The following is a 24,367-nucleotide window of genomic DNA, read 5'->3' on the forward strand; positions in this document are numbered from 1 at the left end:
ACTTAAAACTGGTATATGATCAGGAACACACTGATGTGCCATCTGACTTGACACTTAAAATAGGTATATAATCAGAAACACACTGATGTGTCTCCTGGCTTGGCACTAAATACTGGTATATGTACAGAAATACACTGATGTGCCATCTGGCTTGACACTCAAAATATGTATATTATCAGAAGCACACTGATGTGTCTCCTGACTTGACACTCCATCGAATTATCTGCCAAATCTGTATCTACTTGTCAGACTATCTTGTCTAAGAGTTTGCTTTTATTTATCATTTTATGGATGTTTTTTTTGGACAGATTAATAGTCTGTTGTACCTTTTATGAAGGACATTAATGATAAAAAAAAAAAATGAAAGTGATGCTGATAGGATATTGCTTGAGTATAGCCTGTCTGTCCCTGCTTGAGCTGACAGTTACGTTTATAAGAAGTTATTATGTTGTATAAAGAAAGAAACATTTTAAGGGAATTGTCTCAAAACTGTGTGATTTTCCAAAATGGTTGTTCCCTAATACAGTTCTTGACTTGTTTTTCCCATTCTTACCCGATATTAATTTTCCAGACTTGTTTATTATTTTTTTGTGGTTTATTTGATTTCAATTCTTAAATGGTCAATATTCAATTGATACAAGAATTCTTGCTTTCCTCTGATGAATTTCAAATTTTGACCACACACAAAAAGGCAACCATGTTTGATGACTTCACATATATATATAAAGAACCAATATTTTTGTGACTATTTAAAAGGAAAGATTCAGTTTGTTTAAATGCCATCTTTAAATCATTGGAGAAAAAGGTTCCACCACTGAATCTCTTGCAAAACAATACTTCTCCACTCACGACAATTAAAATTTTATATACTCGGTACTGTAATTCAAAAGCTTGGCTAGTCTCTGGCTTTTTTTCAAGGATATGTGAGGAATAAATGTGCTTAAAATAAGTGTGGGATTAATAATACACAACACAAACAATTGTATAATATCTTAACATCAATATTATTAATTGAATATAAAACCAACAATCACATTGGTTTATCAAAACATAAACAAATCACAGAATATCTAATAATAAATTGTTATACAGCATCATACATAATATCAGATTACATTAGCAATGAATACAATTAGATTGAGAAACAATAGGCTGGTGTAGAATATCTAATAATAAATTGTTATACAGCTTCATACATAATATCAGATTACATTAGCAATGAATACAATTAGATAGGGAAACAATAGGCTGGTGTATACTTAAAACATGATTTCTAATCTGAACATTTGTTGAAACATTTCCTATTCTTACCAATTTGAACCTTCACTTTTGGCTAAAAAACTATTGAAAGATTGAAAGGTATGGCAGAAATAACAAATAATAAAAAACAAAAAAAAACAATGCTCATTGCTTGTGAATATCTAAGAAAAATATCAAATATTAATGATTAGTATAAAAGCAAATATCTTTACAAAGCCTCTCTCATCCTGTCATATAATTAACCAGATTCATTTTTCACTAACATTAAAATTGAACAACACCATATCAATATAATGAACCATAATTGACAAATCAATTTAATGTGCTTTCCATTTTTGTTGCTGCATTTAAACATTCACAATTCACTTTTAACAATCCTTCCATATTCATTAAGGGCATACGATACAGTTACAGGGGAGGTAATGACCTTGCTAACGTAAAATGTTATTTTCGCGACATCAAACTGTCCCACATCAGGAAAAGATGCTTCTTTCGACTGATTTTTATCATTCAAACTGATTTAATTTGAAAACGAGTTCATGGACCCCTATTTTTCAAAACGGCAATGTGTTTCATTTTGCAGGGAGATTATGAGACCCAAATTTTATAAAACTGTAAATAGAGGATTTTTTCAATTTTGATAAATAGCAGCAAAAAATTACGTTTTTTCCTCAGTTCATGAACATTTGATAAATATGAGTTATTTCTGAATAAAAAAGGAAATATATTTTTAGGATACTTATAAAATACAGAAATTAACGATTATTTAACAAAAAACAATTTGTGTTAACCTTTTATAACAAAAAAGTTATGTCTTTCTTTCAAAACAGAAATACGGCCACAAATCTGAATTTTCAGCAAATATACAAAATTTCGACCTCATTTTACTCAAAAAGTAGAACATGAAGGTATATTTTTTATTACATATTTGATTAAATCAAGTAAAAAAGAGCCTATATGCAAATTTTCATGAACTTGTAAATACAGAATCAAAACTGTATTGTATGCCCTTAAAAAGAATATTGACTGTGTTATAAAATATATTTTTTTTTACATGCAATATTTCACTTTCAGAAAAATATGCAGTCTCTTTAATACTGAACAGGTTACAAAAAAAATGGTATATATGTATATTTTGAACAAATGATTTAGAACTAAAATTAAGGAAATACCGTAATTGTGATAATAAACTAAAATACTGCTAAAATACCAGAATGCGTTTATAAAAGTAACATATATAATATATTATTTAGGTGTCAGACCACCAATTACTCCCTCCAATTTAGAACATATGTAAAAGAAGCCCTCCTCTGAAATAGTGCTTCTGGTGTCATTGTTTACTTAAACGAACCAAAACACTTGCAGAAATGAAACTTTTAGTGAAAGAGAAATATAGTCAGGCCATTTTGTGCCAAAATTCACCTGTCTATGAGTTTGCTAGATTAACAAGCTACATAGTATACTCATTTAACATTTATAGAAAAGTTTCCACAGGTTATTTTGGGGGTAGTTCTTTTCCCAAAGACAATTCTTTCTTACAATGTAACAGATTTTAAACATGGTTTGAAAATTGATATGAGAAAGGTGATACATGTACAATACAGGATATACCTGGTTTCTATGAAGTTAAGCTTAAGGTCAAATATTTAGAAATATGTGAAAATTACAAAATTTGGTTGAACAGATAGGGACTTTTAATTGGTGGTCTGACACCTACAGCTAACATCTGGTACCTTTGGCTCTATTCAGGAACCAGTATCTTATGACCTGTTGTACTTTCATCAAATGAACAAAATTAATATTGCTGTCAAACATTAGAAGTTTGACCATCTGACAACACTTTGATACCCTAAATGTTTAAATTTCTTAATATAATAAAAAGTCACATTCAGCAATAAATTTTGGACTATTTGACCTATATTTGTCTACTGAGCTATGTGTATCTCAGGTATATGCTATTGTTTATTCAGTATCTGATGAATCGCCCCAGTCTTGTAAGTCTAAATCTATGTCAGTACAATTGTAAACAGCGTAGCGTAGTTTCTGCTCAGCAATCTTAGCACTGAAAGTAAAAGTTGTTGTTTAATAGAATTCATAATGTAATGATTTAAATGTAATAACATTGATTGAAAAGAAAATAATTCAAAATAATATAAATAGTTCAATAAATTATGTAAGCTCTTTACATTGACACTTAGTTAATCTATAATACTGAGAAATTAAAGTATACCAAAATATTTCTGTTTGTGTGTACTAATTCTCATCCATGCTACGAAATTAATAAATGTAGCAAAACATAAACAAACCTGACACTTTTATAGAAATACAATGCAACATAGTTAGAAATTGAAGTCTATCTTAATTAATGTAATCATAACCTACAAGTCATGCTTATGCAGTTTTATATACAAATAAAAGGATTGATGAATTGTTGGTGGCTTCATGTCCAAAGGCAAATATTACATGCATATTCAGGATAATGAGTAAAAGGAGACATTGATTAAATATCAACGAGAGATAAAGGGAATGTAGTCATTCTATTCAGCTGGTTTTTAAAGAAAAAAAACTGTGACAGCAAATGCTCAAAATCAACCAAAATATTGTAAAGTTCAAAGTATCAGATATTTGCTGGAAGAACAGTCAGAGAAAGTAACGGTCAAACAAGATGATTGCAGTTGTAATGCTATTATATGTAGCAGCAGTGTACTAAACCTTATCATATGTTACTTAACAATGTAAAACACAACTGTTAAACCAGGAAAACAAACCATATCTGTCAGTGACTGAGAGCTATGTACTGTTTAAGATGATGAAGCCTTGTTGGTCAGAAAAACAAGACAATTATTATGTCTTCTTTACTAGCCCTCACTTAGTCTTATAATAAATGTGTAAAGCAAGCTAAGCAATTAAATTGTTCCCCCCTTTTTAAAGATAATCTAGCATATTTCTGCTGTCACCAAAATAAAAATGATGCTTTGAATAAAGGTTAATAAATGGAGCAAAGCAGTAACTAATTTTCAAACAAAGCATGCTTATTTCATAAAATAAATAATTATATGTTTATAAGCATGACAATCAGTACACAGAATCTTTTTTGAAATATTTATAACAAGAATTGTGAATTTTTTATATAATATATTATTGATTCTCTTTCAGCACATTGATCCTCAAACAGTTGTTTTTGCTGACTCTATGATTATTCTAGTGATTACATTTCGTTATATACATCATCTTTTTGTTAAAAATCAGACATTCATTCAAATATAATGTCTTGACTATAAAATGTCAGAACAAAAAAAATCTGGGGGGAAAACTAGTACACACATGCAGAAAAGAAATCGGCATACTTAAAATATATCAAGATCTGTATCACTCAAGTATAACGTGTCGGCGTCCATGTCTGTACAATTATATACAGCGTATCTTAACTTCTCTTCAGCGACCTTTGAACTGAATTAATATTAAATATTCATCAAATACTCACAAAAAAGCAAAAATTTTGACAATAGGAATATTAGAGCTTATATCAAGACTACAGAATATTAAGAGCTGGTATCAAGACTTGATTCAAGAGTACACGATTATGAGAGTTTGTACCAAGACATCGTAATTATCAACACTTGGTTCAAGACATCGTAATTATATACACTTCATTCAAGAGAACATGAATGTCAGAGCTTGGTGCAAGACTTTCTATAGTTATCAGAGTTTGGCCTCAGGATATGATGTTTCAAAAGCTTTTGTTTTGTTGTTTCCATATTAATTATGAAATAAAAATGAAAAATGATGTTTATGTACATGTATCAAAGGAGAAGAAAGACAAAAATAACAGAAATTTTAAGCCGAGGTGATGATCATGTTTGATAGAGGCCAATTATAACATGTAATCATTGATTGATGATTGATGTTTAATGCTGTCTTCAGCAAAACTGAACAAAAATGTATCCATAATACATGGATGCCCCAACCACACTATCATTTTCTATGTCCAGTGGATGTCAATTTTGGAATTGGAAGTTAGAAATATCATATCAACGGGAACATGTCAAATATCAAGTTGATTTGAATTCAATTTTATCAAAAACTATCTTGACCAAAAACTTTAACCTGAAGTGGGACAGACGGATGGAAGAATGCATGAACCAACGAACAGACCAAAAAATATAGCGCCCATAAGCATGAATAAGAGTACTTATAGAGAATTGCCAACCTTGACAAGAAATTTAGAAATCCTAGTCAATTATTATGAGAGTTAACAGCCCCTTGTCTTGAGCAGGGTCTTAATACACATCCCTTTGGGTCAGACAAATGCTCACTGTAGGTGAACTACTTGGATTTCTTCAGTGGCGGAACCAGATATTTTCATAAGGTGGACCTAATGACTGCATAAGGAGGCCCACTCAAGTCATGCTTCAGTAATTCCTTAAATAATTTACCATTTTTTTTCCAAGAAAAAAAGAGGAGACATGAGGCATCCGTCCATCCCCCCACCCCCCATAGAAAATATCACTGGTATTCCAGTGGAAACCAGTGGTTTACCATTGGAATCCAGTGGTATACCACTGGACAACACTGGAATGACTTATTCCAGTGGTATTCCAGTGGAGTGACCATTGAAATTCCGGTGGAAAGATGCATTCCACTGGAATTTTGAATAAATTATACCAGTGGAAAAAAAAATCAGTAGAATACCACTGGACTATCAAAAGGAAAAAAAAATATCTTATTTTAAATGTACATATAATTAAGTTATAATTGAACAAACAATATAATATATAACAAACAACATGCCCTTTTTAAATTTATATAATTTAAGTAAATCTATATGAATTATAAACATAAATGCTGATACAATGCATAGATCCCAAATGACATATGTACATTTCTAATTACAAAATAAAAAAATACAAAATTAACGTGTAATAATTGAACAAACAATATATATAAGGCCTAAAACCAGAGGCTCCCTGGAGCCTGGAGCCGCACACCTGGTAACCTGTAAATGGTTATTTCTTGAAATCGGATACCAGCCGGTATTGTTGTATTTAAATAATTATATCATTATAACTCATTCTCGAAAAAATGGGCCTTGTCATCTGAAATGATTTAAAATTACCGTTTCATTTGTATAACTGTAACCTACAAATTGTTCGGTCAATAAAATTCAATCAGGTCACCTAATAGTCCGAGGCTGTAATATCTGTTCACCTGTCAATTTCGTTTCATAACTCTCCTTTTTTATTGCGTTATGACAAGGTGTAACATTTATAACTTACAGCACACGTATAAATGAGTACCATAGGTACCGTTTCGACCGTATAAATGAGTACCATAGGTACCGTTTCGACCGTTGAGAGTAGAACATTTTATCTAATTATTCGTGAAATATCATAAATGTATGGTGTTTTTATTTTTTTATTCCTGCAAAATAAAAAAAATAAAATAAGATGAAATAGAAGTTGTAGCTGTATTTTAAGATAGATATTATATACAAAACTAAAATTTTAAAAGGAAAACATATATTTTAATGAAAGTGAAATACATTTTCAAAACATTCTCAAACACCCATATTAAGGGGAAGTAACTCTTGTGATTTTAAATTTCTACAAACCGGCAAACCCCGCAAATCGGCTGTTTCCGTAGTCCAACGGTCGACCGGTTTTGAGAAGTTCACTGAAATACCATTACAGGGACGAATCAACTTCGGGCCGATATTATATGGGACGAGATTGACACCTTGACTTAAACGCACTTGCAAATATGACGTCATATGATTACGCTGGATAACAAAAATGGAGAATCCAAACGCAGATGTTTTCAGATAAGTATTTGATTTAACATATAATGATTATGAAATACAATTTGTTGAGGCAATATAAAACATTTAGGATTTTAATCTGAGCAAAACATCAGAAAGTTTAGGCAGACAATAAATTAATGAAGAATGATAAATTGATATATTGTTGTCACATTCATAACAAACATATCGTAATCTGACATGTAAATGGTACATGGGTATATATGATAATCTGATATGTAGAAATTAAATTGTGTGAATAATATTCATCGTAAATTAACTTGGTGAAACGTTAATAATTATTTAAGTCGCCAGTTTTATCTTCAAGGGTTAAAGGGGGGGGGGGTACTAAATTTGAGTTTAACTAAAACTTCCAATGCAATTTAAGATGCATAACGCTGTTTCTATTGAATGTATTGCTTCATACAATCATTACCTCTTGAACAATTGATTCTTTGTGGATATTTTTGTACTTTTAGGGGATTGAATATGAGCTGCCAGCAATGATATGAAACAGATTTTATGCAGACTCCATTTTAATACCTTTATTCAGCAATTATAGTTGGAAGTACAGAGACAGCAAGTTTTGAATTACAGAAAGGAAGAGAAGTTTATATATCACACATAATTTTTATTAGTTAATCAGTTTGTGGATTTACCAGTGATAATTCCAGTGGAATCTACTGAAATTCCACTGATTTACCAGTGAAGATTCCAGTAGATCAGTGGAATGCCAGAGAAAATACCACTGGAATTCCACTGGAACTTGTTGCATTCCACTGGAGTTACCACTGGTAAATCAGTGGAATTCCAGTAGATCAGTGGAATGCCAGACATTTTTTACCGCTGGATTCCACTGGAATTCCACTGGAATCCAGTGGTTAATCCACTGATTTTGCCAGTGGCTTTCCAGTGGAATTCCACTGGAATTTTGTCATCTTTTTCTATGGGGCCAACACCATAATCTGATCTTTGCTACTGAAAACCCAAAATAATTATTTAAAATGATCATAATTATTTAAATCAGTAGAGTTTTTAGGTTTAGATGAAGAGTATATTACCTTGTATATGTAGGAATGTAAAGCATATTAGCACAAGTTGAGGACTCTGGTAAACAATCTATAGCATCTCTGTGGAAAGACAAAAATACATCATACAAGAAACATTCACAGACAGAATTTTGGAGTGACCCAATGCTCTGTGTTGATGGCCGTACCTTGACCTTTAATGGTTTACTTTTATAAATTGTGACTAGGATTGAGAGTTGTCTCATTGGCAGTCATACCACATCTTCCTATATATATATAATACAGGTATTAATACAGGTTAAGTGCAGTTTTGTTATTAAATCCCTTTTTACATGCTTAACAAACAGAGTAGCAACATAATTCTAAAATATCCTCATTCACAAGTAATTGTAAAATTCTAGTCTTTTTTTTCACAAACTTTACTTGTCATTACACAAAAACAACTGACAAGTTTTAATTTTTCTGTAATTACAAAATGCCTAAAGAAAAAGCACAAACATCTCCCAAAAGTATTTTATGTCAGCAACAAGATATACAGTTTCAGTGTCCATTTCATTTTTAGACAGGACTTGTGTTCTATATTACAATGTATTTATTTTCGTCTGTGAATCAAATTGTCACAATACAATGTATTTGTCAAATTTTTTATGAATTTCCTGTCTTTTCTGAGCTAAATTACCAATCAATGGAAAATATTCTAAACTAAAACCTAAATACTTAATTAAAGTACACAGATTTATATTTTATCCTTTAACATTTAATTCTGCAAATTAGAGAAAAAATGATACAACCAAAACAAATTTTGAGTTATTTGAAATGCAAATTTTCTCATTTTGGATTTTGTAAAATCTGGAAGTACCATTATTATCAATATTTTTAATAATTTTGGGGTCTGAATTGTACTGAGGACAGGGTTTCTCTGCTTGGTAAGACAATCCTTAAAAGATGTTAAAGGTTGTGCCAAATGTATCAAATGAGGAAGATATTCTCAGTGACATAAATTAGGGAGCACTGCTAACCTATGATAAATATTTCTACTATGTAAACTTACGTTTTACCAGAAGAGACATAAATTGGAGCAGGTAATCGTTTACGACCAGTAACAAATCTGAGAAATCTACTCCTGTCTTCTGTAGAGAACTTTTCTAATGCTTGCCACATGTATTTAACAGTAGAACAATCTTCCTCGATGTCATCATAATGTACTGTAATGATAATGATCTATTACAAAAACTCAAATCAATATTATACAAATGATTGATTATTTATCTCTACATGTATATTAATAACACAAAATGTTTAAAAAAATATATGACCGATATATTCTATTGTATGGTGACAATCAGATTATGTCATCTTTCACTAGAATGGCTGTATGTAATCATAACAATAGCAAATATTGAGATCGTAAGAAAAGCATGAACAAAAATACGAAAAAAAATACCAGCATATACACCACATACATTAGCACTGCATAAAATGTTGTTTTTTTTTTTATATATAATAATACTATTTTGAACAGATATATCATGTTAAGGAGGGGTATTTGCAAAAAATACCAGTCGAGAGAATGTTAAATTTCAGGAGCCCTAAGGCGAGGAAAATTCATTCTCAAGACTGGTATTTTTTGCAAACACCCCTCAAGAACATGATATATCTGTTTAATTACACCGAATGTTAATGTACTAAAGCACATTGATGATCATGACTTTACAAGCGTCCAGTCGGATAGAGTATTTTTTGGCAAATACCACGGCAGAGATGGTAAAATAGGCATATCCTTTTGCAAATACCCGGCAGATATTCATTTGATAACAGTAAATTGGTGAAAAAATACACTGGCTATCAACCAATCAAAACCCCAGATTCTTGCATAAGGTGTAATTATCAATACAGTGTAACATAATGTAATCTTTTCAGTACATTGTAACATAATGTAATCTTTTCAGTACACTGTAATAAAATGTAATTTTCTTTACCAGTATAATGTATTAAATTTCATGAAATGTGTAACCCACCACATTCTGATATTTGTGCCTGTCACATCTGGAGGCTGTAATTCAGTGGTTGATGTTTGTTGCTGTATTAAATATTTGTTTTTTGTTAATTAATTAGCTGGTTAGTTTTCTTGTTTGAATTGTTTTACATTTATAATTTCGAGGCCTTCTTTTAGCTGACTTTGCGGTATGGGGTTTGCTCATTGTAGAAGGCCGTATGTTGACCAATATTTGTAAATTTCTGTGTCATTTTGGTCTCTTGTGAAGAGTTATCTCATTGGCAATCATACCACATCTTCTTTTTTATATATATCGGTCTAATTTGAACCACTGCGTCCACACTACAAGAAAAACTGCAATCAGTCTGACTAAATAACCTGCAAAACTGTACACATTGTGTATAAATAGAAATAATTTATCAAATTCTATATGAGTTAATACACTGATACACACACTGGGAAAAAATGGATGAAGTGATTGTTTCTCTTGAAGTTCAATTTTTTCTACTGGTGTTTTTGCACTGTCATTAATTTTGGAACAAAAAAACTAAAGCAAAGAAGTTACAACATAAAAATACTGCAGTTTCTGAAAAGGAAAATCAACAGATGAACAGAAGACACCATTTTTTCCTTTTTGTTGTTTACTTTCTAGTACCCAAAGGTTAGTTAACAGAGACATATGAACTAAACAAAGAATCATTGATAAATACAGGGGTGATATGTTATAACATGTGTAGTTTTGTCTCTATATTGTTTTTCCTTTCAACCTAACTAGTTAAACTGATCTGTGTTCACATTTAAAATAGATCTGTTCACTTTAGATCAATTCAACCTAAACTATCTCTTTTGGTGTTTTAGTTTAGACAGATTAAAGACCGATTCAAAGCGTACACATTAGACCTTCAATCCATCTTAAGTGAACCAATCTAGTTTAAATCAATTCAAATGTGAATGGGTCTTAAACAAGTTATTTTTAATAGAAACATAAAAAATATTTCTTTCTAATGGTTACCATTTATAAATAACCTATACCTACCAGAACGTTTAAGAGCCTCTATTGTAATATCTGGGTTGCCACTAATCCTGTGTTCCAGCTCTTGCCACGTAAGTAAGTCAAATACAGCTTGGGGTACTGTCTTCAGCAAACCTTTTCTGATAGCAGAAATCTGCAATATAGTTACACATTTATTATATAAGTACAGTTTTAGCTACTGAGCTTTACTTGATGGTGCAAATATTGAAGGAAAGTAACATAAACCTGACATATACAATATATTTACTTCGAAATCAGCTCAATATGTGAAGGTGTTTAGTATAAAAAACTCAACAACTGCTATTTTTTTGGCCAATACATTAAACTTGAAAAATTATATGAACATTGCAGAAAAATAATCTACTTCAAACAGTTTGTCATACGGACCTCTTGATCCTTGCTGTCTTATGATGTGAGTATTAGAACACACAAAGGATATTCAAATTGTTTTATTTCATTTCTGAAAAAGATTAACACAGGAGAAGGCCATTTGTTGACCAAATAAAGAGTTATCAATCTGCAATCGTTTCATCTTATTTGTTACAGAACCATTGTTATTGCTATCATTGTACTGCTTACCAAACTTGTTTATTTCTTCACTAAAAATCATATAATACATATGTAATATTCTGGTCTTGATAAAATAACAAAATACCTGTTGCTCAAACTCTGACATTCTGATTTGTCTGACTTTATTACAATATTCCTGTCTGTCATCATAGTCTAAAGGAAGGGGGTTTCCCTCTCCGTCTACCTTCAGTTCTACAGGTGTACCATCAGTCATTGTTGTACTCCAGATTCTACCTGCTCCTGAGAACGTCTCTTTATCCATTGTTTCTAGCTGATCTATTAACTTTACCTATAAACAAAATTCTTACAATATAAACAAGTGAAACTGCGAGCTACTGCTCACTGATGATACCCCCGCCGCAAGTGGATAATATTAATAGTGTAAAAATTTGCAAGTGTTCGGTAAACAGGAAGTTGTCGAGTGATGAATCTGAAAAAGCATCACACGATATAGCTAACTTATATAAATCCTGACACCAAATTTCAGAAATCCTTGAATTGTAGTTCTTGAGAAAAATGTGACGAAAATTTTCAACTTGGCTATCATTAGTAAAATCATACAAGTGTTAGGTTAACAGGAAGTTGTTGAGTGATCAATCTGAAAACACATCACACGGTATAGCTGACTTAGATAAACCCTGAAACCAAATTTCAGAAATCCTTGTATTGTAGTTCCTGAGAAAAATGTGACGAAAATTTTCAACTAAAAGTGGCTATCAAGTGTAAAATCATACAAGTGTTCGGTAAACAGGAAGTTGTCGAGTGATCAATCTGAAAATGCATCACACGGTATGGCTGACATATATAAATGTTGATACCAAATTACAGAAAGGGTGAATGTGTAGTTCCTGAGAAAAATGTGACGAAAGTTTCATGGGACAGACTGACTGACGGACGGACTGATGGAAGGACTGATGGACGGACGGACGCTACCAGACAAACATATTAATTTGCTTCCTCCCAATAGCCAAAAATTTTTGGTATATATATTTTATAATTTAAAACGTTTAATTAAAAAAAGATAATTTCCTGATAAGAACTACAGTAAATAAGTTAAACCCCATAAAATTCTGGCTTTAGATGGTTTAACATCAGCACTGACACACAAATACTGCCATATATAATCTAACAATAATCAGACCCATACCTCAGCAGCATCAACAGTATGATAGTCTCTTGTCCAGGTCACCCTCTCTCCACATATCATCTTCCAGATCAATGGGGGAAAAGATAGCACCTACAATATACACAAATACAATTTAGGCCTGTTTTTTTCTACAGAAAACAACAAAATCTAACAGCATATCAATTTTTATTTTAGAAAAGGTGGTGACCAGATCAACATGATCATATTTGAACATTATAAATAAAGGCAACAGCAGTATACCGCTGTTCAAAAGTTATTAATCAGTTCAAAGAAAACAAGCTCAAGGTTACAAACTAAAACTGAGGGTGACACATCAACTATAGGAGGAAAATAACAGAACAACAGAAACACTGAAGTGCAACAAAAACAAAAGCCAACATACATAGTAAAGGACTATTTGATGATAACCACTGCCAAATTCCTGAATTGGTGCAGGACATTTTAAAAAAAAACATGGTGGGTTGAACCAGGTTTAATGGTTGGCCAAACCTCCTGTTTATCAGTGTCTGTAAGTACTAAGGGGTTGAGACTGCTTTCAATGCACACTTAAAATACTGCATTGTGTTTAGAGTATAATAACTAGAGGCTCTAAAGAGCCTGTGTCGCTCACCTTGGTCTATGTGCATATTAAACAAAGGACACAAATGGATTCATGACAAAATTGTATTTTGGTGATGGTGATGTGTTTGAAGTTCTTACTTTACTGAACGATTTTGCTTCTTACAATTATATCTATCATGAACTTTGCCCATTAGTAACAGAGAACTATATTTGGTAAAAATTTACATAAATTTACCAAATTAATGAAAATTGTTAAAAATTGACTATAAAGGGCAATAACTCCTTAAGGGGTCAATTGACCATTTAGGTCATGTTGACTTATTTGTAGATCTTACTTTGCTGAACATTATTGCTGCTTACAGTTTATCGCTATCTATAATAGTATTCAAGATAACCAAAAACGGCAAAATTTCTTTAAAAATTACCAATTGGAGGGCAGCAACCCAACAACCAGTTGTCCAATTCATCTGAAAAATTCAGGGCAGATAGATATTGACTTGATTAACAATTTAACTTCTTGTCAGATTTGCTCTAGATGCTTTGGTTTCATAGTTATAAGCAAAAAACTGCATTTTACCCCTATGTTCTATTTTTAGCCGTGGCGGCCATCTTGGTTGAATGGCCAGGTCATCGGACACATTTTTCAAACGAGATACCCCAAAGATGATTGTGGCCTAGTAGTTTCAGTGGAGATTTTGTAAAAGATTACTTAGATTTATGAAAAATGGTTAAAGATTGACTATAAAGGGCAATAACTCCTAAAGGGGTCAACTGACCATTTTGGTCATGTTGACTTATTTATAGATCTTACTTTGCTGAACATTATTGCTGTTTACAATTTATCTCTATCTATAATAATATTCAAGATAATAACCAAAAACAGCAAAATTTCCTCAAAATTACCAATTCAGGGGTAGCAACCCAACAACCGATTGACCGATTCATCTGAAAATTTCAGGGCAGATAGTTCTTGACCTGTTATACATTTTTATCCCATGTCAGATTTCCTCGAAATGCTTTGGTTTTTGAGTTATAAGCCAAAAACTGCATTTTACCCCTATGTTCTATTTTTAGCCGTGGCGGCCATCTTGGTTTGTTGACCAGGTCACGCCACACATTTTTTAAACAAGATACCCCAAAGATGATTGTGGCCAAGTTTGGATTAATTTGGCCAAGTAGTTTCAGAGGAGAAGATTTTTGTAAAAGATTACTTTAATTAACGAAAAATGGTTAAAAATTGACTATAAAGGGCAATAACTCCTAAACGGGTCAACTGACCATTTCGGTCATGTTGACTTATTTGTAGATCTTACTTTGCTGAACATTATTGCTGTTTACAGTTTATCTCTAACTATAATAATATTCAAGATAATAACCAAAAACAGCAAAATTTCTTCAAAATTACCAATTCAGGGGCAGCAACCCAACAACCGATTGACCGATTCATCTGAAAATATCAGGGCAGATAGATCTTGACCTGATAAACATTTTTACCCCATGTCAGATTTGCTCTAAATGCTTTGGTTTTTGAGTTATAAGCCAAAAACTGCATTTTACCCCTATGTTCTATTTTTAGCCGTGGCGGCCATCTTGGTTGGTTGACCGGGTCACGCCACACATTTTTTAAACTAGATACCCCAATGATGATTATGGCCAAGTTTGGTTTGATTTGGCCCAGTAGTTTCAGAGGAGAAGATTTTTGTAAAAGTTAACGACGACGGACGACGGACGACGGACGACGGACGCCGGACGCAAAGTGATGGGAAAAGCTCACTTGGCCCTTCGGGCCAGGTGAGCTAAAAATATGGGGCTTGTTTGGCATAACTTTTAGTCTTTGTAATAGCATTATAGGTTTGGCTAAGCAGGCTTAAAAGTAATGCTGTAACTTACTAAGATAAACAATCTTTGAAAAATGTTTAAGCATGTTAAGTGGATCCATAAAAATGACTCATTATAATAACTTACCAGATTTCCCCTTCTACAAAGACAAGCTCTCAGAACCTCTGAGATTGTCCTTGCCAAAAAGATAAGTTCCCTTGACCTACAAGATTTTTATCGACATGAAGACCACTATCTCCAATAACCTACCAGACTGTCATTGTCACAAAAAAAAGCACCAATTACCGAACATATTTTTCTTGAAAAAAGAATAGCTACCATATATCCCTTGCCACAAAGACAAATGCCAATAACTTACTAGATTTTTCTTGCCAAGAATACAAGCTTTTTTTACCTACCAGATTTTCTTTGCCACGAAGACAAGCTCCCATTAGTTGTCCTATCCATTCATATTTGGTAAAATCTCGACATTGATGATTTAATATGTAAACATCTCTATGAATATTAGAAGCATCTCCAACCTAAAAACATAATTAAAAGCATTGAAAATATATACCATAATACTAATAGCATCTTAATAAAGTCCAGAAAAAGATTTTTTTTGGTTTATTCTAAATTTCTCAAAATTTTATTTGGATTGGAGTATCACTTGGAATTGTACTTGCAGACATCAAATAAAATACAATTAATGTCATGCTTTAAAAGACCCTCATCAAAGTCAGAAAATGTGATTTTATTCAAAAGAGAAAGTATAACCAGATCAATAGAAGTTTTATATAAATGTTGAACACTTTTTCCCTTTTCCAATTTCAATGCAAAGCAAAATGGATATCCACCAATACTTCCAAGTTGAGGTATAGGTGAAAAAATCACACAAACTAACGTATGAAAATACTCCATTTGGTGTAGAAGAATCTGTGATTAAGTGGTATGAGGACAGTTGATTTTGGTGATTTTTTTTGCTAGTATCTCCAACTTCCATTATTATATTGGTTAATACCTGGTTAGGAGATCTGAAGAAGAATGGTAGAGGTAAAGCTGCATCACTGGTTACTGGACAGAGTTCACCAGAAAGATCTGACACACTATTCCTGAATACCCCTAACTTGTTACCCTCCCTCTTTTTTATATTGATTAATACCTGGTTAGGAGACCTGATGAAGAATGGTAGAGGTGAAGCTGCATCACTGGTTACTGGACAGAGTTCCTCAGAAAGATCAGATAAACTATCCCTGAATCCCCCTCCCTTGTTAACCCCCTTTTTATATTTATTAATACCTGGTTAGGAGATCTGATGAAGAATGGTAGAGGTAAAGCTGCATCACTGTTTACTGGACAGAGTTCCTCAGAAAGATCTGACAAACTATCCCTGAAACCTCCTCCCTGATCAATTACACCTTCTGACATGAACTTACACTCCCACCACTGGTCAAAGCGTGATGACCATCTGCAATAGAAATTTTTAGGGTAAACATGACTGCAACATATTGATTTTATAAAAAAAAATATGTAATACTGGAGTTTTGCGTTAAAACATAAACCAGAATGTGTCCATAGTACATGGATGCCCCATCCGCACTATCGTTTTCTATGTTCAGGGGACCTTAAAAATGGGGTAAAAACCCTAATTTGGCATTAAAATTTAAAAGATCATATCATACAGTCAGGGGCATTACCTAAACAAGTAACAATTAAAATTACCTATACAAGTAATTTTGAAAACGAGGCTAATTTAGACATAACTTATATAAGTTATTTTTCTGAATATTATTTTTAGGTGTCCAAGAATACAGATTTTACTAGCTTTAAATAATTTTCACAGTTATCTGGTTATTTTTCCCTTGATATATAAAAACTAATTATTTAGAAACACTAATTAACTTTCCAACGCACTTATCTTTCATACCAATGCTTCTGGGTCAAAGATTGGTCTCTTGGGACTATTAAATTATCATTTTCCTCTAAAATCTTGAAGGTAGACTGATATAAATAGATAGATACTTGAGAATTAATTAAGACCTGAAGTTATTTATAATTTGTAACCTAAATCAATTACATATGTGCCTTAGATAAGTGTAATTGCTATTTTTTTCAAAAATGTTTAAAATAACTTATTCAAGTAATATTTTTGTCATTATTTTCAAAGTAACCCTTTATCTCTATACTCCTCTCAAATCTGATAAATTCTTTTTTTTATGATATAAAATGTTGTTTAAAATCATAAAAACTACATTTAGTCTATGTTTCTATTGAAAATTAAAATAACTCTATTAAGTAATTTTATTATTTTTAAAATAAAAAAATACTTATATAAGTAATTAAAAAAATGACTTGTTTATGTAAGGCCCCTGACTGTCATATGGAACATGTTAAGTAAATTTCAACTTCAACTTCATCAAAAACTACCTCAGTCAAAAACTTTAACCTGAAGGGAGACAGACGAAAGAATGAACGGAGGGACTAACAGACAAACGAACAAACATAGACCAGAAAACATAATCCCCATAAATGGACATAAAAACATAAAACTACTTTTTCCATTTACATAAAAATTGTTATAAGAGACTATTTGAATTCTGAAATAGAATATTCTGAATGCAGATCATTAAATTAGAGGCTATTCAGCCTACACTTTTTATTCTGTCATATTAAGCTTTAGATAGAAAATGAAAATGAAAATTTAAGGTGGTACCTAACACTACAGGGAGATAACTCTATAAAATCAGCTAAACGTTTTAATCACGTTGTGTTGTTAAAGGAATATTAAGCTTTTCAATGATCAAACATAGTGTTCGTCAAACTGCTATATAACCAGTGTAATTTTTCTGATAAAACTGTTGGTTCAAATTTTTTAAAATTTTTATATTTTTGTCAAAGGGTCAAAGTAAGTATTTTGTAAAAATTTTATGAAAATTAAACGAGCCAAATAAATTTTAGTCAAGGTGTTGGGTACCACCTTAAAGAAGAAATGAACAACATATTCCTGACTTTGATGAAGCATTTTGAGAAGAAAATAGTGGGTTAAAGCTGGTATTAATTTATAGATAGTTAAACCTCCTACTTTACCATTATTCCTTAATACATTTACATGACATTACAAATGATTTAATAGAGCCATAAGGCATAACCATTGTGAATCATGTCCATACCTATAGTCTAAACATTTACTATTTCTATCTCTTGGTTTTAATCCTTCATAAATCTGTGAGAAAATCGAATTTTTAAAATCTGGATCATTGCCTGGTTCACATCGATGTTCCATGGCAGCTCTTCTATTTATATACAGCTTAGGTGTATCTGATGGTCTTCTGAAAAATATAATTATACATTATTATTATTTGTAATAGAGAACTAGAGGCTCCAAGCCATCTGTTTAGCTCACATGGTACCTACAACCTACATATTATTTTCTTCAGTAACAGATTAACTCCAACAAAGAGAGCCCTCACATAACAATCATATCTTGTGAGATATGAATATTATGTCAATCATATCTTTACTGACCGTGCAAGGGCTGTATAGCCAGTCAAGGTTGTTAGAAACGTCCAAATATAATCATATCTTTTATCTTATAGAAAATAAATCATCAGCACTCATGATCATACATCACATTTCTCTATCTTTAGAAAAATAGTCATATATGTTCATTCACTTATTTTCTTACTGAAGATGGAGACATTTTTAATAAAATGTCTGAGTTATACATGTATACCTTTTGGATACCTTCTGCTGTTGTCTGTTCTATGATCAGGTTGTTGTTTCTTTCACACTTTCCCCATTTCCATTCTCAATTTTATATTTTATACGGATGACCCACTGGCACTGTCATTTTCTATGTTCAGTGGATCGTGAAATTTGGGTCAAAAACTTTAACATGAAGTGAATCAGACGGACAACCAGACGGATGAAAGAACAAAATTGACACACAAACCAAAAACATAATATAAAAAAGAGAAGATATGGTATGATTGCCAATGAAACAACTCTCCACAAGAGACCAAGATGACACAGAAAAAAATAACTATGGGTCACCTTACAGCCTTCAACAATGACCAAAGCCCATACTGCATAATCAGCTATAAAAGGCCCTGACAGTGACAGATTTGCTCTAAATTCTTTGGTTTCAAAGATGCGAGTCAAAAACTGCATTTTACCCCTATGTTCTATTTCAGCCATGTAATGCCATCTCGGTTAGCAGTCTGGTTCATAGGACACATTTTTAAACAATATACAAGTTTGTGGGCAAGATTGGTTAAATTTGTCTCATTAGTTTCAGAGGAAAAGAATTTTTGTAAAAGATTACAAAAGTTTACAAAAAATGGTTAAAATTGACTATAAAGGGCAATAACTTCTTAACATGTCAACTGACAATTTTGGTCAGGTTGACTTATTTGTAGAAAATTGAAAACAACACGTTTCATAATATTTTGCCTCTCAAGGGTTTTTCTGATTTTACCTTCATCAGGAACGCTCATAGCAAAACATCTGAATTCTGAAGATGTATAAGTGCGTTGAAGAACTACATGTCAAAAATACCTAAAATAAATAGCTAAATTCATCTAAAGCCAACTTTGCCTGAGGGAGTTGAAAAGTTAGATTCTTAATAGATCTTACTTTGCTGACATTATATTGCTTTTTACAGTTTATCTCTATATATAATAATATTCAAGATAATAACCCAAAACTGTAAAATTTCCTTTAAATATCCAATCCAAGGGCAGCAACCCAACAAGGGGTTGTCTGATTTATCTGAAAATTTCAGGGCAGATAGGTGTTGACCTGATGGACATTTTGACCCAATTTAAGATTTGCTCTTAATGCTTTGGTTTCAGAGATATAAGCCAAAAACTCCATTTTACAATGGAAGACAGACAGATAGACGCCAAGTGTTGAGAATAGCTGACTTGGCTCTTTGGACCACTGGTGAGCAAAAAATGACGGAATCCATTTTTTCCACTCTAAACACTTAACTTAATCTTCTGAAGTTTGGGTTTCGTTGAAGTTTTGTTCTGGAATTATTTCCAAAACATGTGATACAAGTGGAAAATATCAATGATTTTTTAAAGTGCTATAATCAAACTTGACTCTGTGATAAAATTGTGTATTTCCAATAAGTAGTTTTTTAGTAATCAATTTTTCAAATTTTACAATCAATCAAGTCAAGTCAAAAGGAGTAGGTCCGGTAAGGACTGATTTTGGCCTCAATTTTTAGTTTCATCTGACGAAAGATTTTGACCACTTTTTAAACACTATTTCATACAATTCAATTAATTTATGTGAAAGATTTCAACTTATTTAGTCATTAAAAACGATCTGATTTAAGCTCAAATATGAAAAATCTACCAAATATGCCAAGAAATGTCACTTTTCAGATGTTTTTTGTCAAAAACGAAAGTGGCCGAATTCGTGTTATTCCTCAATCTTTATATATGTTATGTATTATCATCAAATACAACTTCCATTTCAATATTTTGGATGAACACGAATGCGGCCACTTTCGTTTTACACAGAAACCGTCTAAAATTTAACTAAAATGCTGGAATTCTGAAGATTTCTGTAATTTAGCATGACTAATTGGTGCTAATAGCCTAATACCCAATATATGTGCATTGTATTGTCAAAAACAGCCAATATTTATGGAGCAGAACCATTCTTCTATCCAATAAATTACTAAAAGCTTACATTTTAACAATTTTGTAAAACTGCTATATTTTTGGGCCCAAAAGGGTTCTTACCAGACCTACTCCTTTTTGAGAAAATGGGTGAGATGTACAACAAATGATTGTTTCTAGAATTATGTACATCCCATATCATTTTTTTCTTTTCAAATTTCTTAGATATGTATATTCTAAATCATTTATAACAAAAAAGTTGAATTAATATGCATTTTGTTCTTAAAACTGAGAAAAATTACAAATTTACAAAATTGACTGCATGGTGAATTTGACACGACTAAGCATCAGAATATGATTAACTTTCTTATATTAACACATATTTATAGCTATACCTTTAGTGTTTATAAGTTAAATTTATTCAGATTGGTCCACTCCATCTTTATTGAAAGTATGAACATGATGAAAAAAAAAATATTTGTGGAACTATGATTTTTCTCATGGCAATGGCCCAAAAATAGGTAAAAATGGAGAAAAAATTAGGTACTTTGTAGGGGTGTGGCAAAAAAAAAAAGTGCACCACCATATGATTTGTTCCATTAATTATTTTTTATAGTCATATCAACCAAAAAACTAGGTAAAGAAAAAAGTTTAATTCTAGAAATGTTTGGCTTCTCAGGTGTATATCCTTATATATGTACTTATATAAAAAAAAATATAAACATTATTTCTACATAAAAAATGTAATATAAATTTTATTACAAAAGAGCCTGTGTCGCTCACCTTGGTCTATGTGAATATTAAACAAAGGAGGCAGATGGATTCATGACAAAATTGTGTTTTGGTGATATGTTTGTACGTCTTACGTTACTGAACAATCTTGCTGCTTACAATTATCTCTATCTATAATGAACTTGGCCCAGCAGTTTCTGTGGAAAATGTAACCGGTAGTAAAAATTTACAAATTTTATAAAAATTGACTATAAAGGACAATATCTCCTTAGGGGGTCAATTGACCATTTCGGTCATGTAGACTTATTAGTAAATCTTACTTTGCTGAACATTTTTGCTGTTTACAGTTTAACTCTATCTATAATAATATTCAAAATAATAACCAAAAACAGCAAAATTTTCTTAAAATTACCAATTCAGGGACAGCAACCCAACAACGGGTTCTCTGATTCATCTGAAAATTTCAGGGCAGATAGAACATGACCTGATGAACAATTTAACCCCATGTCAGATTTGCTCTAAATGCTTTGGTTTTTGAGTTATAAGCCAAAAACTTCGTTTTACCCCTATGTTCTATTTTTAGCCATGGCCGCCATCTTGGTTGGTTTGGCTGGTCACGCCACACATTTTTTAAACTGAATACCCCAAAGATGATTGTGGCCAAGTTTGGATTAATCTGGCCCAGCAGTTTAAGAGGAGAAGATTTTTGTAAAAGATATATAAAATTTACGAAAAAAGGTTAAAAATTGACTTTAAAGGGCAATAACTTCTAAAGGGGTCAACTGACCATTTTGGTCCTGTTGACTTATTTGTAAATCTTACTTTGCTGAACATTATTGCTGTTTACAATTTATCTCTATCTATAATAATATTCAAGATAATAACCAAAAACACCAAAATTTCCCTAAAATTACAGATTCAGGGGCAGCAACCCAACAATGCCTTGTCCGATTCATCTGAAAATTTCAGGGCAGGTAGATCTTGACCTGATAAACTATTTCACCCTTGTCAGATTTGCTCTAAATGCTTTGGTTTTTGAGTTATAAGCCAAAAACTGCATTTTACCCCTTTGTTCTATTTTTAGCCATGGCGGCCATCTTGTTTGGTTTGGCAGGTCACGCCACACATTTTTTAAACTAGATACTCCAATGATGATTGTGGCCAAGTTTGGTTTCATTTGGCCCAGTAGTTTCAGAGGAGAAGATTTTTGTAAAAGTTAACGACAACGGACGACAACGACGGACGCCGGACGATGGACGCCAAGTGATGGGAAAAGCTCACTTGGCCCTTCGGGCCAGGTGAGCTAAACTAGAGGCTCTAAAGAGCCTGTGTCGCTCACCTTGGTCTATGTGCATATTAAACAAAGGACACAAATGGATTCATGACAAAATTGTATTTTGGTGATGGTGATGTGTTTGAAGTTCTTACTTTACTGAACGATTTTGCTTCTTACAATTATATCTATAATGAACTTTGCCCATTAGTAACAGAATACTATATTTGGTAAAAATTTACATAAATTTACCAAATTAATGAAAATTGTTAAAAATTGACTATAAAGGGCAATAACTCCTTAAGGGGTCAATTGACCATTTAGGTCATGTTGACTTATTTGTAGATCTTACTTTGCTGAACATTATTGCTGTTTACAGTTTATCGCTATCTATAATAGTATTCAAGATAACCAAAAACGGCAAAACTTCTTTAAAAATTACCAATTGGAGGGCAGCAACCCAACAACCAGTTGTCCAATTCATCTGAAAAATTCAGGGCAGATAGATATTGACTTGATTAACAATTTAACTTCTTGTCAGATTTGCTCTAGATGCTTTGGTTTCATAGTTATAAGCCAAAAACTGCATTTTACCCCTATGTTCTATTTTTAGCCGTGGCGGCCATCTTGGTTGAATGGCCAGGTCATCGGACACATTTTTCAAACTAGATACCCCAAAGATGATTGTGGCCTAGTAGTTTCAGTGGAGATTTTGTAAAAGATTACTTAGATTTATGAAAAATGGTTAAAGATTGACTATAAAGGGCAATAACTCCTAAAGGGGTCAACTGACCATTTTGGTCATGTTGACTTATTTGTAGATCTTACTTTGCTGAACATTATTGCTGTTTACAATTTATCTCTATCTATAATAATATTCAAGATAATAACCAAAAACAGCAAAATTTCCTCAAAATTACCAATTCAGGGGCAGCAACCCAACAACCGATTGACCGATTCATCTGAAAATTTCAGGGCAGATAGATCTTGACCTGATAAACATTTTTATCCCATGTCAGATTTCCTCAAAATGCTTTGGTTTTTGAGTTATAAGCCAAAAACTGCATTTTACCCCTATGTTCTATTTTTAGCGGTGGCGGCCATCTTGGTTGGTTGACCAGGTCACGCCACACATTTTTTAAACTAGATACCCCAAAGATGATTGTGGCCAAGTTTGAATTAATTTGGCCCAGTAGTTTCAGAGGAGAAGATTTTTGTAAAAGATTACTTTAATTTACGAAAAATGGTTAAAAATTGACTATAAAGGGCAATAACTCCTAAACGGGTCAACTGACCATTTTGGTCATGTTGACTTATTTGTAGATCTTACTTTGCTGAACATTATTGCTGTTTACAGTTTATCTCTATCTATAATAATATTCAAGATAATAACCAAAAACAGCAAAATTTCCTCAAAATTACCAATTCAGGGGCAGCAACCCAACAACCGATTGACTGATTCATCTGAAAATTTCAGGGCAGATAGATCTTGACCTGATAAACATTTTTACCCCATGTC

The 24,367-nt window shown here is 32.2% G+C and overlaps 1 protein-coding gene across 4 annotated transcripts in view; it reads right to left on the reverse strand.

Moving 5' to 3' along the window:
* Positions 1 to 991: 991 nt before the first annotated feature.
* The window catches only part of LOC134697678 (E3 ubiquitin-protein ligase HECTD3-like), a 66,593-nt gene continuing 43,217 nt past the window's right edge, over positions 992 to 24,367 (reverse strand). For 2 of the 4 annotated variants that reach the window (XM_063559977.1, XM_063559964.1), the window contains exons 10-19: positions 18,381 to 18,539; positions 16,510 to 16,678; positions 15,630 to 15,752; positions 12,832 to 12,921; positions 11,770 to 11,973; positions 11,118 to 11,247; positions 9,137 to 9,290; positions 8,119 to 8,187; positions 4,608 to 4,710; positions 992 to 3,322 (exon numbers count right to left, since the gene is read on the reverse strand). In XM_063559977.1, the coding sequence (XP_063416047.1) occupies positions 4,608 to 4,710; positions 8,119 to 8,187; positions 9,137 to 9,290; positions 11,118 to 11,247; positions 11,770 to 11,973; positions 12,832 to 12,921; positions 15,630 to 15,752; positions 16,510 to 16,678; positions 18,381 to 18,539 (1,201 nt within the window). In that variant the 3' untranslated portion in view covers positions 992 to 3,322. The remainder of the gene's footprint in view (positions 3,323 to 4,607; positions 4,711 to 8,118; positions 8,188 to 9,136; positions 9,291 to 11,117; positions 11,248 to 11,769; positions 11,974 to 12,831; positions 12,922 to 15,629; positions 15,753 to 16,509; positions 16,679 to 18,380; positions 18,540 to 24,367) is intronic. The other 2 variants (XM_063559982.1, XM_063559971.1) reach the window with 1 other exon arrangement.

The sequence above is a fragment of the Mytilus trossulus genome, chromosome 1, assembly GCF_036588685.1.
Source record: "Mytilus trossulus isolate FHL-02 chromosome 1, PNRI_Mtr1.1.1.hap1, whole genome shotgun sequence".
In the NCBI taxonomy this organism is placed as follows: domain Eukaryota; kingdom Metazoa; phylum Mollusca; class Bivalvia; order Mytilida; family Mytilidae; genus Mytilus; species Mytilus trossulus.